Source organism: Neolamprologus multifasciatus, chromosome 6, assembly GCF_963576455.1.
Source record: "Neolamprologus multifasciatus chromosome 6, fNeoMul1.2, whole genome shotgun sequence".
NCBI lineage: Eukaryota > Metazoa > Chordata > Actinopteri > Cichliformes > Cichlidae > Neolamprologus > Neolamprologus multifasciatus.
Window position 1 is genome coordinate 19,132,750 of NC_140444.1, and position 26,425 is coordinate 19,159,174.

Here is a 26,425-nt window from a genome sequence, read left to right on the forward strand (position 1 = left end):
TGTAGTGTAAATAAAGTTAATACTGATAACTGACAAATTAAATAAAATGTTGTTTAATACATGTTTTATTATGTTTTATGTTTTGGCAAAAATAATTATGCTCCAGGGTATTTACTGAAAAACACATAATGCCTTAAATTCAGAAAAATTACTACATTGTAAAATTTTCGAAATTAACCCAGAAGGTATTGCGTCTCTTATGAAGTGCTACTTCTTTCCATTTCTTTTCTGGAAATAATGTGTAGAACAATAGCATCCTCTTCTTTTACAATAAGTTGGATATTTTATATCTATTTAGTCTGGTCCTGTTACAGTGAAAGTAAGTCTGCCTATTCGGTGGGGAGGAATAAAATTTAGACCAAATATGACAGTAAGCATTTATAATGTTTAAAGCTGAATATTCAATTGCGAACTTAAGATGAGTATGATCTACTCTGTTTGCCACGGGTGAAATCTGTCAGTCAGAGCATAGGCCTTTACTCAAGTCTTCTTTCTTTCCCGTAAGTGCATATGAAATTCTGGGAGGAGCTATTTCAGAGAAATACTTAGGAAGTAGTGCCGAGATCCTCTGAACTGTTTACAACTCATATATAGAGTCACGGTTATGTTTGTCATGGTTATGAAGAAAAAGACGTATTTTCTTCTGTGCAAAAATTGCTCAATGTGAATATTTGCTTTGTGAAAAATTGCAGGAGATATTATATGATTTAGGGACCATTTGTGGCTGATCGGTGAGCCTGTGTATGACTGTATCATAGAAACAATACCCATACTTGCTAAAATTACTTGCACTTGGATTTTGTTTTACATCTCTGTTCATATTTTCTCCCTCTAGGCTCATAAAAAGTTCCCTGTATGTTAACTATTCTGCTTTAATGTAGTCTATAGTTATTTTTACTGACTGTGTTTGGAACACTGCGCTCTAGAGTTACTGGACAGCAAAAGGAAGATGCAGCATGGGAAAAACACTACCATGTTATTCAGTTAATGAAACGCCAGCGGTTTGAGCTGGGGGAGATGTGGGCGGGGCTTAGAAGTCTATCTCTGGCTGCATGGCGTGAGCGAGCGGCTAGTGGGCGCGCCCGCTGCGACGTTGCGGAGGCTTCAACATGGCGGAAGCCCTGACAACTCAGGAGCAGCTGGTAAGAGTCTCTTCGTGATTTTTTTTTCCTTTTTCGTTTTCTTGTAGTAGTCATTGTGTACAGTCGCCACCCTCAGTTTCTTCTCTAAAGGAGGGTTTTAAAAAAATCAGATTCTGTCGTGCGGTTATTTCTGGGAACGGGGCGGTGTAGTAAACAGCCCCGGCCCGTTCACAAGCCTCCTGTCGACCGACTCCGGTGTGACTGACAGTAGTTAGCATGTGTGTTAGCGCGATGGCGTTTGCTAGTAGTGGAAGGTATCATTTTACCGGCAGTCTGTCTTGAATGCTCACTTCCTGATAACTAGCCATTATGCGGACCACATCGATATGTTCATGAGTCTAAAGTCAATTAACCAGCGACCCACAATTCTTTACAGTTGGCCCTACTCATAGAGCTTATAGTCACTTAACGGCTATCGTTAGCCGTCCAGCTACCACATGCAACCTAGCCGCTAGCTAATGGCAGTGGCTATTGTTGACTTGCAGGGAATTTCCTAGACTGCAGTCTTACCAGTCTTTATAAGTGATTTTGGGCTGAACATTAAGGTTAAAAAAGAAAAATCGATTGTTGTCTTTATTATTTATTGTCATTTTATTCCATGACACGGTTAAAAATGACCAAAACCGCGACTTTGGACGAGTGTTTTGCTACGAGCCAACGAACTAGCAATATCCCGTCTAACGGATTTACTGTGGACAATTCATAGAAATGATCCTCCGGTTCTTAGCATTGTTGTTGCAATCACTTTCTAGTAAAAGGGGTGGGCCTGAGATAAATGACAAACATGAAATGTCATTCTGCGTTTCTGATTACAGCATTATATTACAGCTTCTGGCCTGATCTTCATCTACTTATGACAAGGTTAACGGATCATTGAGCAAAGTTAAAGGGCATACTTTGGATGCTCCCCAGATTTGCAGATCTTATCTGTTGATAGCTATAATCACTCTCGCGCACACAGTAACGTCTGTCAACTAACTGCCCGCACCACTAACGTTTGTAGATTTTGGCTGCTCGTGTTTGTCGTCTTGGATTACATCTCAACCAAGGGAAAGCGACCATCCTGGTGTTGATGTACCGTTATTGGGTACTAGGTTAATCATGTGGTCATGTAATTTAAATATGTCCCCTAAATCATATGAGTTTTTCAATAGTTTTTGTCCCACTTAAACATTTAGGCCCATAGTGATAGTTCTCTTGATGTGTTAATACTTTGTATATAAGTATATTTTTTTGTCAGTCAAGACCTTGCATCTTTTTGGCATATAATTATGCCAAAAAGATGGCATAAAGATGCAGGAAATCTTTAAAATGCATAGTGTTAATGCCCTATAAGTATATCTAATGACAGGGTTTCTGCCAGGAAACTGCACACATTTTTCAAATATTAGTCCTGGATTAGAAAAAAATAAAGTCTGCATTCTGGTTAATTTCCAGTATGCATCAATTATATAGTTATTTGTTATAATTAATCTATTTTCTGCATAGGAAAAATATATATAAAGAGGCAGTAAAAACACCAGCAAAACCAGTTTTGTTACTTATGGTTTCATAAAAGTATAATAAAGACATTTTTATCAAATTATTTTCTTTGTAAAAAGGGAAAATGCATACATTTCTATTAAATAATGTAACAGACTCATGTGTTTAGTCACTCTCCAAAATCCCACGAGCCATTTAAACAAAACAAAGAAAACCCTGCACTGACATTTTCACATGGATAGTGCCACATATTGGATGAGCATCTCTTTTGTTTTGGGCTACAATTAATAACAAATTTCATTATGAGACAAGGTGCTTAAGCATTTGGATGGGTTACGTTTACCAAAAAAACCCGGTGGAGAAACACAGTATTTTGAATCATGTTTACAATGGATGTACATTTCTTTGTCCTTATTTGTGCGCATATATAAAGCTTCTTTGTGTATAGCTGAAAAGTTAATTGTTGTCCCCATTTTTATACTTTTCTCCTGGTGCATTCAAAATTGGAGGATGGATGCAGAGTACTCTGAGCAAACAAGCTGACTGTTGTCTCTTGGCACATGAGTGCTATTGTTGATAGTATCTTCCAGTGGCGCACACTTCAAAATATTTAATCTTTGACAGAATTGTGTACTGTTCTTGTCATGTCAGCAATCATTCCCATATTATCTTTTGTTTTTTATGGATATCTTTCAAAGCCATAAAAAAGTTTTACACACAATTTCTCTTTTTTATTTTCTTAACGTGTGCCCATCTTTTCCCATGTCTTTTCAGGCTGTAGAGGAGTTCCTGAGTGAGGTGCGGAGCAGGGAGCAGCCTCACAGCGCTGGGCTCGTCTCTCAACCTACAGCTGTTAAGTTTCTTATGGCCCGCAAGTTTGACGTCTCCAGAGCCATCGATCTTTTCCAAGCATACAAGGTATGGCATTGTTTCAACTAGTGACAGCAACATCTGTTTACCTTCTGTCGTCACGCGAACCCCATTGGGCTTAATTTGTGCAAAATAGTTCCAATTTTTCAGATAAATATCACACATTGAATTTGTAATGATTTCTTAAGTGGTGTTTAGATATAAAATATAATAATCCCTAAAAATAATCATAGGCTTGTTTGTAAATGCAGGAAATCTTTAAAATGCATAGTGTTAATGCCCTATAAGTATATCTAATGACAGGGTTTCTGTTGGGGGGAAAAAAAACACAAGTTAGTTCACAGGTTATTACATCTCTCAATGTTAAACATTAAAATATAATTATAGTTATAACATGCAATTATTGACGCTTAAATAGTTATCTATTATCTGTTAAAGTTTAAAAAATTAACTGGAGTGGTACTTGTATCGCACTCAAGCAGAGCACTAAGAGAGCTTTCACACCACAACCAGCATTCACTAATTAACACATTCATACTGCACTTTTTTGTATGTCTTTAAAGGCTTTTTATTTCTTACACACCTATGAATCACAATGCCCTGAACATACTTGTATAATACAGTATATATAAAAATGTATGTTAATCTAATACATGCTAGCACTTTAGTGGAATAATTGAGTTCTGTTTAAAAACCAAAAACAACCCTTGAGTTGCAAGTTAATAAACTGGCTTTTGTAATACACAGAATAACAACTGAATACTGTTAAGTGTTTGTTTACATACTAAGTCATCTATAAGCTTATGACTTTCCCCTGTCTCTCCTGTGTCTGTCTTCATGTATGAAAATTAGAACACAAGAATCAAAGAGGGCATAATCAATATCAACCCTGACGAGGAGCCCCTACGCTCTGAGCTGCTGAGTGGCAAATTTACAGTCCTGGTGAGTGATAAAGCAATAATAAATCACTTAACATAAAAGGAACTGCAGCTTATCATTTTGAATTAACACCCAAAAATACACAGAAAATTATGCAAGGTGGTGCTGGTCGTTAAAAAAGAGTTTTGTGTGTTTCTGTATGTGCATGTCACGGGGCTCATGTAAGCTTATTTTTGTATTTCTATGAATAGAAATGAAGTAAAGTTTTCATTTTCGATAAATTGATTTGCAGTGGTGTAAGATGGTGATCTGTTAATATTTTTCCCAGCCTGGCCGAGACGCAAAAGGTGCTGCTGTTGCACTCTTCACCGCTCGACTTCATCGACCAGACCTCACCACCCATAAAGCTGTTCTCCAGGCCATCATCTACCAGCTAGACAAAGCCATAGAGAGGTAAAGCGTGAACCATACATAAACTGTTTCCTATGACACTTTATCGTGTTATTTTGATCTGGTACAACAGTTCGTCCCCTGTGCTCTGATGTTAATTCATAAAGATAGAAATATCGATAAATGGGTTAGTCATTAGCGTAACATGAAAAGTCCCTGGTTGAAGACCAGGAGGAGGCATAAACACAGTCTCACGCGGTCACAAGCTAGTGTATTTCATATGCCGATCTTAAGCCCACATAAATGGGAGGGTTGTGTCAGGAAGAGCATCCAACATAAAAATCTCTTGCTTTAGGGATTGATTTGAATAAAGGATCAGTTGAAAGCACCTTTAGAAATATAAAATAACTAAGTGAAACACAGGAATTGTAATAGATAAAAGTGTATTTTTAAGCACATTTATTTTGCTCTTTAACTTTAAAGATCTTCATTTCTTTATAGTGTTCAAACTCAAAGGGATGGGCTCATATTTATTTACGACATGACCAACTCCAGTTATGGAAATTTTGACTATGAGCTCTGTGTCAAGATTCTCAATTTGCTCAAGGTAAATATAAGGAGCATTTTTTTTCTCACGTTGTGTTTGATGATCTTGGAATTCAAAAATGCTTTTCACCTTGTTTTTTTTTTTTTGTTGTTGTTGTTTTTTTAAATGTTTCATTATATTTATATAATAAAAATATTTTCATTTTGCAGGGGGCCTTTCCAGCTCGTCTAAAATGTGTCTTCATTGTGTCCTCACCTCTTTGGTTTCGAGCACCTTTCGCAGTTCTTCGCCTCTTTGTACGCGAAAAGCTGAGAGAAAGGGTGTGTCTCTTAGTTTCATCAAGAATTTGCATCATGTATAAGATGTTTGTTGTTCATTATTTAATACTTACTTTCATTTTTCTCCTCACCAGGTCTGCACAGTGAAAGCTCATGAGTTGGCAAGTCATATCCCAGTTTCCTCCCTCCCTGAACACCTGGGTGGGACATCCCAGTATAACCACGTGGCTTGGATTCAATCTTGTGTTAATGTAAACACAAACATTGTTCAGGGTGACACAAAAGAACATGACTGCGTGGGAAGCCTGTTGCGCTCTTATAGCTTAGAGAATAGCAACACAAGTGTAGATCCAACACTGTCCCACGCCCATATAAATACACAAATAGGTCCTGAGATAGCTGTGGCTAACTCTAACTGCTATGATGACAGCAACGCAAACCCACACAACCACTGTGTTGTGGAGAGCAGGACTCGAGGCCAAGGCCAGCACCAACATAGTCCAAATTCTGCTCTGGACAAATCGCAAGTGAACCACCAACACTGGAATGGCTCAGCAGTGAGCGGAGCCAACATGGCTGTCATTGGCTCCAGCGCCAATGCTAACATTAATGGTAGTGGCTGCCAAGCTCCTCCCCAATCAGACACTCCCCCTGATACACCCCTCTCAAAGAAAACTGATGGGGCTGTGGTGAGTGGCAGTGAAGGTATAGAGGAGGAGTATGAGGAGGGTGAGGAGGAAGGAGTGCCTCCGTTGCCTCAGAAATCTCAGCCTCGTCCACCCAACCAGCCTTCCTCAAAATCCCCACCGCTGTCCTCATCTTGGGGTCCTGATGATGAGAACCACTGCATGGAGGTGTCTGTTCACATGCCAGAGCAGGGAGCCATGACGGTGCATGACCTGGTGGAGTATGTGAAGAGGAAGAAGAAGAGGGGGATCTATCAAGAGTATGAGGAGATCCGCAAGGAGCCTCCTGCAGGCACCTTTGACTACTCTAAGTAAGACTTGTCAAGCTCTTATATTTTGTGTGTCTGTCAGTCTGAATTAAATGTATAATATCAGCCAGAGGTTCAGTTTGTTATGTAGCCTCACATTAGACTTATCTTTGCAGGAAATTGTCCAATCAGGTCAAGAACAGGTACAGTGATGTTCTCTGCCTCGACCAGTCACGAGTGCGACTGTGCCCACTCTCTAATGATGAGGATGAGGTAATAATTCATCTGTAGATACATTTCAATCAATAAATTATAAGTAGTGTGTTGTTAATACAATATTATTGTTTATCTCTGGGAATTAGTGAAGATTGCATTAGCATTTAGCTGAGATGAAATACATGTTTATCATTGGCAACTGAAAGTATCTTATTAATTTAAGACATTGAATGTTGGCCCAGTCTGTGTATTCAAAATGTTTTGAATACAGGTGTATCTGTGTTTTGGGTTTTTATTTCAGTTTTTGTTGTTGTTGTTGTTTGTTTTGTTCTTCTTTTTTTTTTTTAGACAGTGGTCTAAGTGTAGAATTATTTACTACAATTAAGGTTATGCACACTTTTTTTTTTTTAACTGTAATGTGTAGCATCTTCTTATCCAAGGAAAAATAACTGAACGGTGAATCGCTCTGCTGTGTTTTGCAGACATCAGATTACATTAATGCTAGTTTCATGGATGGGTACAAGAGGAGCAACGCCTACATCGCTACTCAGGGTGAGAAGCTGTTCACATAAGTTCCTGCTTTACTCTTTATTGCTTGTAGTTTTGCATATTTTTATGATGTAATGAGATGATTCCTTGAACAGCTCTTATCTTTCAATGAATGTAATTCTAAGTGCTTTAACTGGAAAACTGCATGACTCCTTCAGATATTTGTTTATTATGCTCTGGTCGTGATGTACGTCAGATGCCTCTAATGGAATTGTGAGATTGAATGGAGTGTGAAGATCCAAAGTGCCTCAACCCCTTTGAGCAATACTGTAGTTCTCCATACTGTGTGAAGAACTACAGAATGGATAATACTATAAATAGTACATGAGCTATTAGTGCTGTTGCTCTCTTTATTCTTTTATTGTTTTGTCTGATCTCTACTGACTGCAATTGATCAGTCTTTCACTTTACTGACTTTCATTATTTTGGAATCTCAGCTGGCCACATTGTCAGATTTATCTTTTACATATGCTAGCTTTGCTCCCACTCCTCACCTCTTTTAGTCTAGAGCCGTACTCTGTTTCATCACCAGCCATAATGTGACTTGCCAAGCTGTTTGTATGGTTTGTGCTTGCTCGGACTTCCCGGTCCGTCATACTTAATCCATCAACAGTAGTTTTTTTTTTTTTCTTTTTTCTTTTTTCTTTTTCGCCTGTCCCATTTGGTTCTTTAGCCATCAGAATTGTTGTCTGAAGACCAACAAGGATACCCAATGGATTTATTTTACCAAATGGATCATCATGGCATTGCCGTATTGGTCCAATCCATCAACAGTAGTTCTTTAGTACATAGCCGCTTAGCTCCTACAGCTGTGGTTTTACCTTTCCGACTCTCTGTCGCTATTACATTTCTACCTGGAAGTATCTCTGTCAGAGATGTATTCATCCTAGATCCCAGTGGAAATTTCATGTTGACTGCTGGGAGATTTTAGTATGGATATTATCGATATGTATATTAAAATACAGCAGTCTCTATCAGTAGTCAGTGTAAAATTTCCATATGGATAATATCATACAATATCAATAAGGATGAGCAGAAGAGGATGGATAATGTTCTCATGCTGGACTTTACATTTTACTAAGATAGCTTTTGACTGATTATCTTTTAATGGCTATTTAACTCTATCCAAGACAAATGTATAACATGTCACTTCATTTTAAGGGCATTAAATAGTCTTTCGGGTGTCATTGACAGCCTTCCCACCATAAACTCTTAACCTACCCCCGATGGTCTTCTTGGACTTTAAGATGCTCTTGCTTTAAAAACATCGGTTGTTTTTCTCCCCATCATGGTTTACTTCTCAATTATGCAAAGTGGTAGCAAAAAAACTATCTCTTGGAACACCACTACAAAAGGGTTGGATTTTGTTGTTCACAAAGAAATGTACAATAACCACATTCTTCATTAGAAGGATGCACTCTTTCTACAGAAAAATCTACTTGGTACACAGATCTAATCAGCTCAGGTCAAGGGAGCAAAGGACCCTCTTCTGAATGGGCAGGAACATACTAACCTAGCTCTGCTGCCTCATCCTTACCCACCCTCTTACTGTAATTCTTTGATGTCATTTTTAAAATATCAAAATAGACTAGATTTACCAGCAGCTGATCACTAACACTTCCTGTAATTTTCCTCCTCCCGTTTCCCTCACTTTTGTTCCCTTTTTAGTTTGAATCTTCCCTCTGCTCACAACCAGTATTATTCCTTGGTTATGTTCCTCATTGATTACTGTAACGTCTTTCTTTTTTGTCTCTCTATCAAGTCCATCCACAAACGTCAGCTGGTCCCAATCGCTACTGCTCGTATCATAACCAGAACTCCCTCCATAAGTCATTTAGTCAAACTTCATTGACAAAATCACATTTAAATTTGTCTTTTATTCATCAAGTTTCTGCTCCTCACCTTTTAAGCTATTCCATAAACTTGCTTTGCAGTACCTCTCTTCTACTCTCAGATCCTGCCCCGTGCCTCTTGAACTCCCTCTCAGACATCTGTAATATTGGCATTAATCCACTTTAAAATTTCCCCTCAAAACTCTCTTCTTTAAACTGGCATATTCACCTTTAACTGTCACATGAACCCTCTGTTCTTAATTAGCTTATATATTATAAAATAGTTTTATTGTCATTGATACTTCCTTGGTTACCATTTTTTAAACTCTTCTGTGTAAGTTGAGCTTTAGTGTTTTGAAAGACGCCTAAAATAAAATGTGTCGTTATTATCATCTTGTGTCCCTCAGGTCCTTTGCCAAAAACTTTTGCTGACTTCTGGAGGATGGTTTGGGAACAGATGGTACTTATCATTGTAATGACCACCAGGTGAGACTCCAGTTTGGATTGCTGATGTAAACTTTAATGTAAGGATTTTTACAAATGATGGCACATTATTGATGTGTTGTGAATGAGATGAAAATGGATTTACTGTGTCTCTTAGGGTGGTGGAGCGTGGACGTGTCAAATGTGGACAATACTGGCCTCTTGAGGAGGGCAGGACTGAACAGCATGGATACTTCTTGGTCAGGAATACACACATCCAAGTGTTTCAGGACTTCAAACTTTCCCATCTTGAACTGTACAACACACAGGTAGAGCACACGTGTAGTTTACATTTCTTTAACTCAGTTTAAGTCTTTTGAGATGAAAAACTGAGATAGGAGTTTCATTTGTTAATTAAGAGTTTCTAAAGAGTTTCTTTAAATTGTGAGAATGCTTTGTCAGTAGAAACTGTAGAAATCACCATTTCTTATTTTCCAACACGGCTTAACATGCCAACTCACAAGAAAGAAGTGACTATCTTCTCTCTTTATCTGCTCTCCTGTGAAACCGTCTGACCTTTTAGTCTGGAGAGAGGCGGGCAGTGTGCCACTACCTCTATGTCAGCTGGCCGGACTTCGGAGTGCCCAAGAGTGCTTCTGCTATGTTGGACTTCCGTGAACATGTTCTGCAAAGGAGGGAAGCTGCAATCCAGACCTTGGGATCCACCTGGAGAGGGCCTCCAGGAGGCCCCCCTGTGGTTGTGCATTGCAGTGCTGGCATTGGCCGTACAGGTAAAGACTATGGATGCTCTTGGCAGCTAATTTCTTAATCGACTAATTAAGGGGGAAAAATTGACTAATCTAAAACTAAGAAACACTCAGATATCAAGTTAAATCTTAGAACCCTTCAATGGATAACCATTAAAACATTGACATCATTAATCCCGTTCTTCAATAATGTATCTTGCTTAACTGTGCAGCACCTAACATTATCAACATTGAACATTGTATTCCAAATAGACAAGGAAGAGGGAAAAACACTGAAACTAAACCTTTCAAGTTAGAGTTGCGGCTCTAATTTGAGCCCCTCCTGAATGACTGAACTCATCACCCTATCGCTAAGGGACAGCCCATCCACCCTTAAAGATCATTTTTGCTGCTTTTATCTACAATCTCATTCTTTTGCTTTTAAAAGAATAAGAGTGTTAACAAAAGATCAGACCTAGAGCAACATATTTATGGTCTTTCTCAATATTGATGCTCCATCTGGTGGCAGATGGCTGCATAACATTTAGTACATAGCAATTTACCAGCACTGGGCATCAATTCAAATGTTTACAATTAGATTACACTACTAGCACGTCTGGTACCGACTAGTAACACTAGGGATGATTAGTTGTGTAGTTGAATAGTTGCACACATCCTAGTAAAGACGTCGTTATCTGATTTAAATACTTTAAATATAGATTTATAGGGCTCTTATGCATCTTAAAGTAATCTCATCTGAGAGTTTTACTTTACTGTTTGAACCTGGAGCCGGTGCCAATAAATGGTAGCTAACCTTTAAATAGCCCAAGAAATTGGTTATTAAGTTTAAAGCACAGAAGACAGTAAAGCAATCTGTATCTGTCCCATAACACTTAAGTGTTTTTTACAGTGCCTGTTTAGCTCAGTGGGCTGATACTGTGTAAAGGGCTTCTCTTTAAGTTAAAGGAAATCCCTGCAGCCAGCTGAAGTGGGAGGACATGTTGGTCAATCTTCAGCCTGTTATTTTAAAAGTACCTCACCAGTGTGTGAGCCACCTTTGTGTCTTTATATATCAGTGCCACTGCCTTGCCTTCCTAATTGTAATTCATGCAGTTGATATACAAAATTAAAATCCCACCAAATGTGAATCTGGTAAACAAATGTAAGGTATTGTGTATGCAGGTCGTATTGCCTTGTATTATTTAGACAATGACTTTTACTTGAATTACCTCTTTCCTTCTGCTGAGCTGTAGTCTTAACTTTTGCATTCACTTTTAGGTTTTAATCTGTTGTCTTGTGTCCAACCAAAACCTTTTTAATTGAGTTCTTTTAAGTGTAACATCTCGATATTCATCCCTCATGGCTGTTTAGGCACATTCTGCACACTGGACATCTGCCTGTCCCAGCTGGAGGATGTTGGCACAGTAGATGTCTGTCAGACGGTGCGGCGGATGCGTACACAGAGGGCTTTCAGCATCCAGACCTGGGATCAGTACTATTTCTGCTACACAGCAATCATTGAGTATGCCCAGCGGAATGGGAAGCTGAGCCCAGTGCAGTGGTCTGACTCAGAGCTAGAGACTGACAGCGAGTGAGAGACCATACGGAGGGTAATTAGATGAACAGAACAGTCAATCTAAGCAGAAGTTATAGGAATGAGAGTGAGGAGTGGCGATTCTGAGTACATAAAGGAGATGACTCTTCAGCCATAACAGAGAAGAGGCACAAGATGGCAGACTCCCACAGTTGCTCTTCCTTCTTCCCACGAGTTGATAAACTGAGAAGGCAAAGAGCTGGAGAAGAAAATTCAGTGCAGTGGAAACTCTGCATTGACGAGCAAGCTGGCCTGCCAATTTCCAAGCCCCTTTTTAAAAAATTTAGCAAACTACAGGGGGTTTGGCCTGCCCCGAACCTGTGTTGTCGACAAAAGCAGTGTACGAGTAGCATTTTTATATTGACTTGCACATGAGGAATGACAAACTTGAACCTTACCCCTAAAAGCCCTCCAAACCCGAATCTTTGGTCCTTTTTGTATTTCTTGTTTCTTCTCAACTCTGAACAAATCTGTGACTGCAGATAAAATGTGTGGGGTATGAAAAGGTGAAACTTGAAAACATTTCTTTTTGTTTTTTCTTGGTTCTCTTTGAGAGAGTGTTTGTGACAGATCAGTGTGTGAGCCATTTAGTCCATTTCCATGGTTTTTTTGTGGGTTGTTTTTTTTTGGGGGGGGGGGGGGGGGTTCCCATGTTAATTTTTTCTATGGTGCATTTTCTATGTGAGTTTCATATTTGTGCATATGTAGACTAACTTTTAAAAGCCAAAGTCCGCAATCTGAATGCTTGGATGTACTCCTTACTGAGATATTATAGACTGAAGCCCATGTATATTCTTGTAACATACATTTATACATTATTGTGCATAATAACAATTTCTGAAATAACAGCAAAAAAAGCCTTGTTTAATATAATTGACTTAACCTTGAGGAAAGAATTCCTGTGTAGCGAGCCAGGCTATGACAAAATATAGAAGAGTTCTGGTTTTAAACTAATGTTGTATTTCAAATCTCTGATTTGTCAGGTCTAACATCGTCTTTACTGTTGGAGCGTTCTGATTGGACGATCTTAAGTAATTTGGCCTTAACTTGATTCACTGCCTCGTCCTTCTAAGACCCTGAACCATACCTTTAAACTGTACACTTTTATTTCCTCCCTTGGTTCTCCTCCTTTTCAATCTGACTCTTGACACCACAACTGTTGTTTGATTCCTGAGGTATGCTCTCCCTCAGATAATTGTGCCTTCACGTTATCCTTAGCTTAATGTCTCGCTAGTAAGTAAAACCCAAACTAGTGTACTTGCATAAAACATGTTAACTTTGTGCCACACAGGACCCCCACATTTTGCCTATAAGTCCTGTACATAGCACACTATGTATAAATGACAAAGTAGTGAGTTATCTGGGAGTTAGCTTTGAGACGTGGTTATTATTTTATCATTTGACCTCAGGGGGTGTTTTTGCCTAGTGTCAAAGATCCATTTCTGGGTTTGCCTCTGGTAAATTATCATTTAAGGAAAAAAATCTATATCAACTTTATTTTGTATTTTTTACTGTATTGTATCCTACTGTATTTATGTCTTTGTACAACTTCTACATTATTGAAAATCCGTGAATGTTGGTACGATGCAACAAAGAATAACAGACCAGTTATTGCATTTGATAAGCTGAACAAATCGAACGAGGAGTGAACTATATATATTTTTCTTTGACACAATGACATTGAGGTGGAAACTGTCACTTGCCATAGTATTTTCAGAACTGACTTGTATAAATGGTGATTGTTCAAGTTTAGGACAATAAGGGGTTGGGATGGGGGTGAGGTAGGGTAGGGATCAGGTAAGCTAACTTGTGTTTTTAGAGAGTTTATCATAGAAACGGTAACGTTAACATCCAACTGTCTGGTCCCCTTATGCCAAGGACAAAGCAAAAACAAACACCCATTAAGAGCAGAAAATGGCAAAAAAAAAAAAAAAAAGGACATGTGGCTGCATTTCTGTTCATATAAATATATATCTATATATTATTATGGGATAAAGTTTATCAGCATGGAAAGAGCCTTGAATGTTTTTGGGGTACTGGTGTCCGAGCAATTTAGTAAAGACTTTTTTTTTTTTTTTTTTTTGGTGAATGTGGACCTTGCATCCTTCAATGCCAAAGGCCTAGGCTCAATCTGAAAATGTTTTCCTGTCACACATCCTCAACAGCCTGCAAGCATGGACTTACTGGTGCAGTCTTGCATCCACGGACACCGAAAGACCCTGGAGCACCTTGGGAACATTGCTAATAAATATGTATAGCTACAAAATGGGAGAGTGGGTATGCAAGAGTTTTGATCCCTGTGCTACATTTAATTTGTTTTGTAAGAAACTGAGAATGCAATGTGCATTTGTCACTGGTGTTCATTTAATGTCTCTTTTTGTGCTTGAAGTTCATGCGATTGAATTACAGCCTTTTACATGCTGTCAGCCCAGCTGTCCCATTAAAGAAATGGTCTTACTATCTTAAATGGATACAAAGCTAATGTGATCTCTTGGCTGAAAAAGAGTATTGCAAAGATTAAATGTGTAGTAAGAACATGTCCACCTTTTTCTCTTTCATTGAAATTGGAGTTACAAAATTGCTTTCACATACAGAAATGAGTTGATGGGATCTTTGAAGTATTAAGCATTCAGCTAACAGTCTGTAGACTGTGGTCTGCTCTTTGCACTAGTGCAGAAATGTAACAGTTTAAGTATTAGTTACTCTAGTGCAAATGTAATGTACTCGAGTTCCCTCGTAGTTCTACTTCACACCTCCATTACTTTTCACTCCACATTATTTATTGGCTATGGTGTGGCACAGATATTTTAATTAAGATATGTAACTGAGACTGAGATTCTAAAATATGAGGCATAACTTTATATTAAAAGTCCACCTCAACCTACTTATCTTCCACATGCATCATGGTAAAAACCTTAGGCATTACTCCATCTAAAAAAACAGTTTCCAGTTAAACTGAGGTCTTGCAAAGTTATCTGAGATCCTGTGTTACAGTTTAAATATTTTCACAGTGTTAGGCTTTAGAATCACGATTAGGTTTTAAGGATTCTGTTTAGATCCCTTCACACTGCCAGTTCAAAACAGTATGACATAAAGAATGGGTGATGATGTGACAACTAAGATAGTAAATTAGATACCTAAGCATGTGGATAAAACAAGGGGGAAAAAACTACATAAGAACTACAACATGCTGCAAAAATAAAGTACAACTACCAAAACCTTTTGCACAGAGAGCGTCACCATTAAGAACCCCATCTTTATGAAAATGAAAACAGTTACCACCACTAATTTAGCATGTGTTTCGATGTAGCCATTATTATGTAGTATTACTAACAGACGTTAAGGACATTTTAGTTGAAAGAAAATCACGTTGAGCAAAATCTGCCAGTTGTAGATTAATTTCTTGCTATCGACCCTTCAATGGCTAAACTCGTCAGTGGTTCCAGAATTGGGCACAGACATTTTGCTGTGCTGCTGCATTAGATCAGTAAAAAAAACCCAAAAGGTAACGATGGCCTGCCCGGTCCTTTCATGCTGGCGTTTCATTTCACACCTGATCATGTCACAGCTGGCTTCTTATTTATCGAGACAACTTAACTCTAATGATATCAACCAGTCACGGACCTAAACCGGGAACACCTATTACAAAGTGAACACATTTGATAGAAAGCAGGTATATTTGATCAGTTTTTGTAATAATGTTTCTTTAAATTTTTATATATTATTTTATATATTCTTTAATTTTGTAATATTTATTTAATAAAAAGTGAAACAAAGCAGTAGAATACCAGAAGTTACAGAAACTTTATTAAGAATAAATATACAAGTAAACATTGAATGTGTCCACTTTAATGTTACACTTTGACTGCGGATTTAAAAATTGTGAACGTCCTATGAAAGAGCATGTGTGTTTGTCTGCGTGTTGTTGTGAGGACAAAAAAGTTTCAGGCATCCCAATATTAAAGCTTCATTGTCTTCAACAGTAAGTTGATCTTATCACAGAGCTGTTTGTTCCTTGAGTTTCACTGCAGCATCACCTGCGTATGTGATTGTTTTGAAAAGAGTTGGGGTGTGTTTCCTGGGCACGAGAGCAGGACGCACAGCAGACACTTCTGTAATATGAGTAAACACACAGTCTGGCTTGAACCACCACCATGCAGTTATGATACTTATCACTGCATAATGGATCTGTGAAGGAAAAGAGGGGAAAAAAGGGTAAAGATATTTTAGATAATTGTATTTTCTGTCTGTTGTTTAGTGCAGTCATCTGCTTGGAGCAACTACTAAACTGGCTAACCTTGATAGAAGAGGTGGGACTAATTTAATCATCCTACAAGACACCAAGACAAAAGAATCAAATTTACTGTATATGGACCACATTAAGCTCTGAGTTCTTTTCGTTTGAGGCAGTTGGATCTGGATCAGCATCTTCATCGTCTGAGCTCTCTGTGATGTAAGGGGTCTAACACTGACCGTGCAGTATGCAGCTGAACTGCTGTCGTACAACACTGCTTGGCATGCTTACCTATTTCAGCTACACAAGGCTGTTCGTTGCATTCTTCTCGATTCTCCGGGATTAAGCTGGGATCACAGCGATCGCTTGGGACGATGTTGTCAGCAAGACAACGGACCTCGCGCACGCGGAAGCCAGCATTACAGGTCCGTGAACACTGAGGTCATAGGACGAAGACAGATTACACACAAACTAACCAGTTTGTCACAAATTGGTTCAGTTTTTAAAAAACAAAACAAAAAAAACAACAACAACATGTTTTTAGATAGTGAAAAATGCATTTTAATGGTCTCCTGTTGCGCTAAAAAAAAAGAGAGAAATCTTGTCCTTGGGATAACTGCAGATATTTAATGAGGAAAAGTCTCAGTAAAAATGTAGAGTGGTCTATGACTTAAAGACATTAAAGGGGACACAATGAAGCTGCAAGGAGTAGAGTTAGTGAACGTAAATGAGATTAACTGCTTTGGGCCAAACATCCAATGCAAAGGAAAGAGTATAAGAGAGGTGAAGAAAAGAGGGCAGGCAGGGTGGAATGGGTAAAGATGAATGTCAGGGATGATTTGTGACAAGATAACTGAGGATGGTGAGATTTTAATTGGGAGTGACCAGAATTGACAGAATTAGAAAGTATTATATAATAAGGGCAGGTCATGTTGACCAGTTTGGAGACAAAGTCAGAGAGACAAGGCTGAGATGGTTTGGATGTGTGCAGAGGAGGAATAGTGGATATATTGGATAAAAGATGCTGAATCTGGAGCTGCCAGAACTGATTTAGATGTTGGGTACACTTACCGCACTCCACTCTGTAACATACCACTGGACACCACATGGCTTCAGTCTGCAGGGCTGAGATGTGATTGGCTTCGAAAGACTGGAACATTTTAACTGGTCCACAACTTCCATTTGACCATCGCTGTTGAAAATGCAAGCCACACTTCGGGTCTGCGTGCCATTCCCACACTCTGCAGAACACTTAAATTACCCACACACATAAGTGAGTCTTCAAATGGATGTTGTTTGCACAGTTTGCAGATATGGTTATGTGTGTGTGTGCGTGTGTGTGTGAATTACCTGACTCCAAGGTCCTGTGTACCATTCCAGACGATTTTGGCATGGCCCTGAATCACATGATGTCACTTCTGGCGGGCGTTCCCCTTCACAGCTATCCAAAGGCAGATTTGTCACAAGATCCATCAGGCATACTACAGACCTGGTTCGACTGCCTCTACCACACTCTGCAGAGCACTAAGGAGCATCACACACACATTTCATTTTATTTGGTCCCATTTTGAAATGTAACATTATTTCATTTGCAAGTCCTGTCACAGTCTCCTCAAACACAACATCGAACACACACAGTTTCAATATTACCCGCTGGCTCCAGATAGAGGTGAACCAGCTGCGTGCACAAAGTCCCATGTCACAGTTCTGTATAGTGTCTGGCTTCAGGTTCATGTTACACTCCTGATCATCATCCACATCGCCCTGGTTGCTCACACACACCACCTCCCTGTTGCGCTGGCCAACTCCACATGGTACTGAACACTGGAGGAGAAGATGAGAGATCTAGATTTGTTTCTCGTGAAAATCACTGAGTTCCTTTTATTCAGTGACATGTAAATTCCTTTGCTGCAGCTATAGAATGTGTGTTATGCATGTTTGTCTTCCTAAATGCCCATTCATGGCTGTATTGCTGAAATGAATGGCACAAGATACACATTACACACAACGTTGTCAGCTAGTTATACTTTGCTGATTAGTGGTAGTGCTTTTATTTTTACTCCTATGGGTCTTCCACTCTTTACAACTTGTATGATTTAATTGTTTCACATGCTCTACTTCTCCTGATTGGTCCCTGCACCTGCTCTTCAGCCTGCCTACCACCACTGCTGATTGATTCAAAGCTTCAGTCCTGTGCTCTAGTCAGGCTCCAGCTAATTGCAACAGCTGGCTTAAAAGAGGCAGCTGTGACTTTAGCTGTCTGGCTAGTTTTCTATGTTTGTTGCAAATATAACATGTTATATGTTGGCTGGTGTTAAAATGTGTGTTAAAATTAAACGGATCTTAAGAAGTCCTGGGGTTTTTTTGTTTTGTTGTTTTGTTTTTTTGGGGGGGGTCCTACTCTAGAGACTGGGCTAGCTATAGCCTAGAGTAAAACAAACATCACATGGACCACACTTGGTTGGTTCTGTCTTTTTTTCTGTTCCTTTCCATTTTTTATGGTGTTTTATCCAGCGGAGACTTGTCTGGATTACTTAAATACCTAAAGACTTCCCCTACGACTGATAAAATTACACTCCTCATACTACAGCTGTTCATAAGTATTCATGAAATGTGTGTTTTCTCACAGGGCTCCACTCTGATCGTATATCCCACTGACTGCAGATTTTCAGCTGGCACATAGACTGGGTCACTGGCATGTCAGATGAACCGCACAGCTCTGACGTCACAGTAACTGAAGTTTCTGTCCCACTGGCGTGAACGTCGGTGACTTGGCGGCAGATGACCTGGCGATGCTGGGTCCCAGGTCCACACCTTCTACTGCACTCTGACCACTCGCCTACGTCCCAGCTGTTAGCCAAGAGAATAGAGAAGTGATGTGCTTTAATGTTGATGCATAAGTTTACTAAAGATCTTCACCGAATTGTCTTTGTCCTAGCTCTGTCTTCTTGGTGACCACAACTACTAAGTTCCTCTTTTCCACAGCGTATCTTCCTCCCCTTTACCCCCAACCAGCCACTCCATGAGCCTGGTTCTGCTGGAGGTTTCTTCCTGATAAAAGGGAGTTTTTCCTTACCACTGTTGCCAAGTGCTTGCTCATAGGGAGTTGATTGCTGGGGTTTTCTCTCATATCACTATAAAATTTTTACCTTACAATATATAAAGTGCCTTGAGGGGACTGTTATTGCGATTCAGCGCTGTATAAATTAAAATTTTGTGTGACCACTTCCCCACCATCTTAAAGGTTACTCGTTAGTTTTTGTTTTTAGAGAAAAACAGATCATACAAAAGGCTATCACTGGAGCCCAAAAAGTGCTGCACAAATTCAGAAGTCTTTACTTTTCTTACTACTCATGTCTTGGTTTTATAGCCCTCTGTTTCTGCCACATTCCAAGTAAAAACATAAACATATATTTCACGATGACAGCAATCATGGATCACTGACACTGTGGGCAAAATATCTGACAGACCCACAACCAAACATAAAGTTAATGTCCTACCATCTTGGCAGCAGTAATGCAGAGTGGTATTTACCGCACGACATGAAAAATGAAGCCACACCAAAGAGATTTAGTGGCTGACTTACGGCTAGGACGTGTGCAAGTGATCAGGGTTCACCCCGAGAGTCACAGCACCATGTGGAAGTAATACTGTGTGTGTCATGTGTAGTTTATATGTAGCTCAGTCTGTGCATTAGCCACATCTAACAGAATAGGACATCAGGTGTCTGTGGGTGTCGCTCACTATGCAGGACAGGGCTGTATGTTGCAGTCTTCTTCCCACTTTGTTGTTTCAATGGCAGGGTGACAAAAGTCAGCGGGAACAGCCGTCTGGGAATCCTTCTCAACACACTCCAGGACCACCTGATGCTTGCCTGGCAAAAACACAGACAACACCCAGGGGGAAAAATTAAATAGGAGAGTGAAATATATGTGTGCTTATGCACAGTAATGTAGAAGCCCATTGTCCTAGAGACTGTTTCAGCTAGTGACTTGATTTCTTTATTTTAGTGGCTCTATGGTGTAGTAGTTTACACATTTACCAAACAAGTGAGAGACCCCTGGTTTCATCCCGGGAGAACATACAAATCCCTGAGATAATATCTGCCAAATCAGACATGCAGAGCTACCCACTGTGGCCATCTTTGATTGTGTAAGCTATTATTATATGCTTTTCTTGTCTTTACAACTTGCCAATCCCGATGGCCCCAGGCGTAGATACTGTTAGCACTATCAGATTAAGATTTGGGAACTATGAACTAACTTCTTACCAGTGCCGCAGGTTGTGCTGCACTCTGTGTGCCCATTTTTCATCCAGGTGTAGGTGACGTGAAACTCAGAGTTCACAGTAGGGTAAGAGGGAAGCTGGTTGGGATGCCATGCCTCCTTGATGATGCTTTGTTTGGTCTTGCCATCATCATCTGGATAGGAGAAATCTACTGTCTCGGCTACAAGAAAGTTAGAGTTTAGAGGTTCCATGTGCCAGAGAAGAAGTGGGCTAACTTAAAATATAATATAACTTAAAATGTAACAAGTACAACCATAAGGCTGCCACACCGGTGGTTTTATTTAATATGGCTACTAAGATCTGTTTTAAGGACTGTGTGAATTTGTATGTATGTAGACTATTACAGTGGACAAACACTAGACTAAAACTAAAGCTAGGTGTGAACAAAACACTTTAGTTCACTGAAATAAAAATAAAAACTGGACGCTAGAAAAAGATGTAAAAAGACTAGTTGCAAAACTAACTAAAACCAAATTTTCAAAAATATACAGAAAATTACCTTATTCTTAGTTTTAATCTGGTTACGACTGTCAAACCAACAAGTGCAAGGGGGCTTTACTGCATACAGTTAGGTCCATAAATATTTATAAAATGAAACAATGCTCATAATTTTGCCCCTGTACATCACCACAGTGGGTTTTAAACCAAACAAGATGTGAATAAAGTGCAGGCTTTCAGCTTTGGTTCACGGGGTTTAAGAAAATATTACATCAACTCTTCAGGAATTACAGACATTTTGATACCCTGTCACATTCTCAGGGGATCCAAAAAATATTACACATTTGACTGAGAAGTGGTTTCATGGCCAGGTGAGGCCTGAGGCCAAATCTGGCATAAGTGACAGCTTATCTTGTCTCAGTGTGTGGCAAAGGGCTCTTTGCCAGGAGAAATTTTTACCTTTATCAAAAATGTCAATTAAACCCTAATCAAATGATCAAATGAACAGTTTTGCTGAAACGGTGTCACCCTGCAGTGCGATCTTAACCAAACACAAAGAGAAGCCAAAAAAGGGCACATGCTGTCTGAGGGTAAACCGTAGTCCTGATAATGAGATACTGACACTGTGGCCATACTGAGTAACTCAAATACAGCTTGTGTGCATATGCATGTTAGTGAGTTTACTCACCCAGGGGAAGAACAGCAGAAGGTGTACCTGGCTCAGGAGCTAGGTATTGGTTTAAAGGCATGCTGTATTCATATTGCACAGTAGGAAATGGTTGTTGGTAAATCAGCTGTGAAAAAGAAAGAAAAAAAGATGAATGGCATCCGATAAGTAGTATTTTTTATACTATTTGTCTTTGCAAATCTTAATAGGACTCCTTGGAAGGTATATTTATTCGCTACTTTTAATTCTGATAATTTGTCAGACATATAAAGAAACTAAATTTGCACTTTTATAACCTCGTATCTCATAATGAAGCTCAAATAGTTTTTAATTTTCATGGGCAACTTTGTCAGATCAGTGTTTTTCATTTTCCATCTCACATAGACATGCAGGTCCTCAGTCAGCGGCCCCGGTGCAGTGATGGACTCTCCATTACGAGACCGGATCTCATTGGGTCGTCGATATGTCAGATATGTTCCCAGAGCAGCGTAGATCCCGGGTCTATTGATTAGCCAGTTTCCGTTGATGATGGAGACACCACGTTGGCTGAGCAGAGCTGGAAAATCCCCACGATTGTTTACTGCATTGGTGCTTGTCATTCTGGAAATACTTGTGCTATTAGATATGGTTATGTGTGTGTGTGTGTCTGTGTACCCAGATAATTTTGGCTCTTTTTGGTCTCCTGGATGCTGATGTTGCATGCTCCTGCAGGAATCTCTGCAATCTTATGGTAGCCAACGTGAAGGAAAGTCCGAGAAAAATTCCCCTCCACCACCTCAAACTGCTGCCAACACATACACCGGCACATGTTTTATGCAAACAAAGCCACAACACTGCACTTTTGTACATGTTCAGACACTTTCTGCTTACTCTCTTTACCATAGTTTCAGCATCACCCGTATTATTTTCAACAGTATAATCACAGATTCCGCTGGATCACATTGCTGTTCTTTTTCTCTCGTTTTCACTCGTGAATCATGCTCTCCCTCCTCTTGCTGGAAATCCCATAGCTCACTCGGTCCAACAGTTGGTTTGAATTGGGGAACCTTTCTGGTCTTCCTCTCCAATCCTCCACAGTGCAGATCTCTATTTTGCAAATGAGTTTGGCTCATCTGCTCAGTTCCTGTCATCTCTCTTTTAACGTTTTCTCTGGTTCTTCGCATTTGAAATTTTATTTACAGTCTGATATTACTCAGTCTGTTAGTGATTACTCTCAGCCTGAGTGGCACAAACAGAGATGATCTAAAACAAAACAGGACACCCCCCACCCCCACCTCCCCGAGGGCAAACTCAGTCCCACTCCTGCCTCCCCAATCTTAAAAGATTGTTACTTGCATTTTGCATCAGCACAAGCACGATCTATATTACAAAGTAAGGATATAACTTAGCATGCCATGCCTTCCCCTTGAAGCTCATACTCTATAACCCCCCCCCCCCCCCCCCCCCCCCCAATTAAAGTGTGGGCGTCTTACCTCCAGAGGGGACGAGCCACCTGTGTTATCCCAAGGAAGAGCACCTGTGGCTGGGGAGAGAAGACAGATCAAGTGCAGCAGAGCCAGAACTCGACCCTGCCCCAGATAGCAGGGCTGCTGCCACAATCCAGCCATGAACAGACTGAGAGAGGAGGACAATCTCACACACTCACATAGACACACATCTGTAATGAGGGGAGTGTGTGTTTGAGAGTTGGGGTTGGCTTAAGGGGTGGGAGGGAAAAAGGACAGTTTGGGAAGGATGTAAGGAGAAGTGCTGAGAGAACATTATAAATGTAGGTGTCCTTTTAAGTTAATTTCACCTCCTTTACTCCTTGGTATGAATTCTGTGACAGCTCACGGAGAGCGTGTGTTTGTGAGAGAGATAAATGGACAGACTCCTGTAGCTTATCCTAATGCTTGTCCAAAGACAATATTGCTCCCTTTGAATCATCATGCAGGATTGTGGGGCTTTGGAGAGGCATTCTTCTTGCTTCTCCACCCACTTTTTGGTTTTTGCTGTATAAGGCTTGTTATGTTTTGAGTTATTGTTTTTATTATATTTTAGTGATGATGGGAAACACCTTTAGAAATTCTTTGGGGGAAAAAAAACAAAAGCCCACTGCAAACTGCTAGAGGATGGACTGAAAATCAAACACACACATGCACTGAGTGGCATTGTTCCCTGGTGATTTAAATTCCCCGAATAAATGATTCACACGCATTATTTTTCCATCTTATCATGACTCAGTTTACTACCATGTTGCTCTGTCCTTTAATGATCAGATCGCTTTTAACATTACTGTAAATTCACTGGCCTGCATTCAAAACCCCACTGTCACACACTCCCAAGGTCTTCAGTTTGAGAGTTTTGGCTAATATTTTGGATGGACACGAATGATTTGGAGGAGTGCAAACACATATGGGTGTAATATATTACCTTGGCTGAATGTTTTAGTTCTGGGAAGAGGACTGTTTTTGCCCTGTAAACACACAATGTAGTGAGGCTTGCCTAGTTCCACCGTTTCATGTTGCATAGAGAGGAGCAATGAGAGGCAGGTCTATCAAAACTTATGACACAGAGCCACTTCGGGAGGTAGGGGGCAGATAAAAACATGTCTTACCTGTGTTGCTGAATGGAGTGACAACATTTCAGACCTGAAAAACCTTTTTCCCCCCCACAAACTGTCCTTCAATTGACCCTGCAGCTGTTCACAACATGGGTGTGAAATTGCCAGGATCAAAACTTTCCCAACTTCTCTGAGAGCTCCCTTCTTTGTGATTGTGTATGCGCTCATGTTTATGTGTGGACTCTAAAAAGATATATGAGACACATATGTGTGGATAAAGTGCAGTGATGCAATGTCTGTTGTACACGGCCAATCGGGCCACTGTTTAAAGAGGTTGAGTGAGAATGAAAATCTGACTGTTATTCTGCAAAGCTTTACATCTCTCCTTTTGAGTGTTTAGCATGAGCCCTCTGACTGGAGACAGCGAGGCAAAGTGCAGCACAACCTTTTTGATAGCATGCGCCTACATACACATGTTGTACATCTAAACACGGACATACATGCCCCTCTTTTTCTTTACTTCAACCCTCTCTGGCAACCATCCAGGTCTAAGACGCCAGTCCCCTGCAGTGAACACCCAGCAGACATGGACTAATGACACAGGCATTCTGGGAACCTCCAAGAATCTGTCAGAGGATACTAGATGTACAAGACAAAAGCTGTTAGGACCACAATGTCTGTTTTTGGTTGTGACACCTTTATAGCTGCTACAGGATGTCTCATTATACACTCACTGGAGGTGGTACAGCAGTATGGAGCTAAATATGTATGAAGGTAAATATCTTGCAAAATGTGAGAGCTTGTAGAATCACACATTTTACAAGCTCTTACATTTTGCAACATGTTTACCTTCACACAGCAGCTCCTTAACGCAGAGATCTGCTTGAATGACAGCACACAACAGCATATATCCCAAAACAAATGCAGGACATGGATGCACAACCTGCATATTACACACATCTGCTAACATGATGTTTGTTATTGTTTTTAAAAGTTTCCGTGCGATTACACCAGGATTTTGTTCATGACATTTAGTTGCCTGACTGTTATGATTATGTACTGATGCTTATATGTGAAACTTTGCTGGCTGGACATGGCCTTGGCAGTCCAGGGCTGTCTGTTAAAACCATTTGCCGTAACAAAATTTGCTCTCAACAGCATTATAACAATTTTTTTTTAATTCTTTGAGTTGTAGCTTATAAAAGGACCCAGAGGGGGGAACACCCTATGCCTTGCAGTATGTTACAATACATTCAAAATATGTTTAAATCTGCAGTAAAACTATGAGCTCATGCAGATTTTAGACTAGCTGAGATCTGTTAAAAAAAACCACAGCTATTGCTTTCCAGACAATCAACCGTATGTAACTATTTAAAATATGTTTTCGTCGGTGTGTGTGATTGTGTATGTGTGTGTGTCTATGCTGACCACAATGACCACAAAGTACAAATGATACATAGACAAAATGGCGAAAGACGTTCGAGATTTCGTTCTTTTAAAACCTCATACTGGTCTCCATTTTCTTCTGTTTTCCACTTTCCACCGCTGCTCTCTCCGCTCTCTTTTCTTCTTTTCACTCTCCCGTCTCCTCACACTCACTTTCTCCTCTGTTTGCTTCCAGCTGTGGTTGTTTGATGTGCCTCTGTCCCATCCCGTCCAGCTGCCGCACAGACCAAATGAGTGGTTCTGTCATCCTGCTGACACCTGGACATCCCCTAACCACAGATTACTTCCCTAACAACCGACTCATTTCCTAACAACCACGAGACATACAGGATGGTCACTGATTAATCACTGAATTGCTCTGTAACTTTGTGGTTGTCCCTTTACAATTGAACTAATCAGGGAAAATAATCAGGGGCAAAATACCTTTATACATCATCTGCAGTGAAAGTCCTTGCATTACAAGTGGTAGACAGAAGATGGGGTTCTGCTAAAATGCATTTATAGTTCACCTCTCACCTGTTCCTAATTACAGACTTCAGACAGGCACAGCTGAAGACACCTCTTCTGACACCTTAAATACACCTCTTCGGTCAGCCACTGCAATCACATACCTATAGGGTCAAAACAGAACACTTTCCACATTACAAAAAACACATAAGGCTTTCCTACCTGCAGGTCGTAATATACCTGTATATGAAAGCATGATTACCAGTATCATCATTCGTCCACAGTATACTGGTTTGAGTGTAAATACTTATACATAAAATATAAATATTTACTATTTGAGGTAATGGGAAACTCAGGAGGTTTTTTTTTCTCTTTCTTTTTCCATATGGGAATAATAGATGAACAAATCTGGCAGCATAGTGATGCAGTAGTTAAAACGTTGGCCTTGCAGCAATTAGTCTTTGGGTCTGAAACTGTTCGTT

At 39.8% G+C, this 26,425-nt stretch overlaps 2 protein-coding genes across 3 annotated transcripts; one reads left to right on the forward strand and one right to left on the reverse strand.

Annotated features, from left to right (window-relative positions):
- The first annotated feature begins 1,020 nt into the window (after window positions 1–1,020).
- ptpn9b (protein tyrosine phosphatase non-receptor type 9b) lies at window positions 1,021–14,421 on the forward strand. Of its 2 annotated transcripts, XM_085163668.1 has the most exons (13): window positions 1,021–1,142; window positions 3,399–3,542; window positions 4,347–4,436; window positions 4,702–4,826; window positions 5,265–5,370; window positions 5,520–5,630; window positions 5,723–6,585; window positions 6,699–6,795; window positions 7,221–7,290; window positions 9,527–9,605; window positions 9,721–9,871; window positions 10,126–10,333; window positions 11,660–14,421. In XM_085163668.1, the coding sequence occupies exons 1-13, from the start codon at window positions 1,110–1,112 to the stop codon at window positions 11,881–11,883; spliced, it is 2,301 nt and encodes a 766-aa protein (XP_085019794.1). In that variant the 5' UTR covers window positions 1,021–1,109; the 3' UTR covers window positions 11,884–14,421. The 2 variants fall into 2 exon arrangements, with proteins under 2 accessions (XP_085019794.1, XP_085019795.1); XM_085163669.1 differs by lacking the exons at window positions 1,021–1,142; window positions 3,399–3,542; window positions 4,347–4,436 and adding an exon at window positions 4,443–4,594.
- Window positions 14,422–15,675: 1,254 nt separating this feature from the next.
- On the reverse strand, window positions 15,676–26,178 carry LOC146516853 (thrombospondin type-1 domain-containing protein 4-like). Its single transcript, XM_085163673.1, has 12 exons — window positions 22,981–26,178; window positions 22,163–22,292; window positions 21,889–22,064; window positions 21,530–21,635; window positions 20,387–20,563; window positions 19,861–19,990; window positions 18,744–18,966; window positions 17,767–17,940; window positions 17,467–17,640; window positions 17,188–17,367; window positions 16,408–16,552; window positions 15,676–16,070 (listed from the first exon to the last, which is right to left on the reverse strand). Exons 1-12 carry the CDS (start codon window positions 23,113–23,115, stop codon window positions 15,916–15,918), a joined length of 1,905 nt encoding a protein of 634 aa, XP_085019799.1. The 5' UTR covers window positions 23,116–26,178; the 3' UTR covers window positions 15,676–15,915.
- Window positions 26,179–26,425: the final 247 nt, after the last annotated feature.

Excerpts from the sequence above, each read along its gene's own strand:
- ptpn9b (XM_085163668.1), top strand. The coding sequence starts at position 1,110 with ATGGCGGAAGCCCTGACAACTCAGGAGCAGCTG. Across the intron at positions 3,543-4,346 it reads ATCTTTTCCAAGCATACAAG|AACACAAGAATCAAAGAGGG; the intron begins GTATGGCATTGT and ends TATGAAAATTAG. Across the intron at positions 4,827-5,264 it reads CTAGACAAAGCCATAGAGAG|TGTTCAAACTCAAAGGGATG; the intron begins GTAAAGCGTGAA and ends ATTTCTTTATAG.
- LOC146516853 (XM_085163673.1), bottom strand. The coding sequence starts at position 23,115 with ATGGCTGGATTGTGGCAGCAGCCCTGCTATCTGGGGCAGGGTCGAGTT. Across the intron at positions 20,564-21,529 it reads TTCTGCTGTTCTTCCCCTGG|CCGAGACAGTAGATTTCTCC; the intron begins GTGAGTAAACTC and ends ACTTTCTTGTAG. Across the intron at positions 16,071-16,407 it reads GCCTTGTGTAGCTGAAATAG|ATCCATTATGCAGTGATAAG; the intron begins GTAAGCATGCCA and ends TTTCCTTCACAG.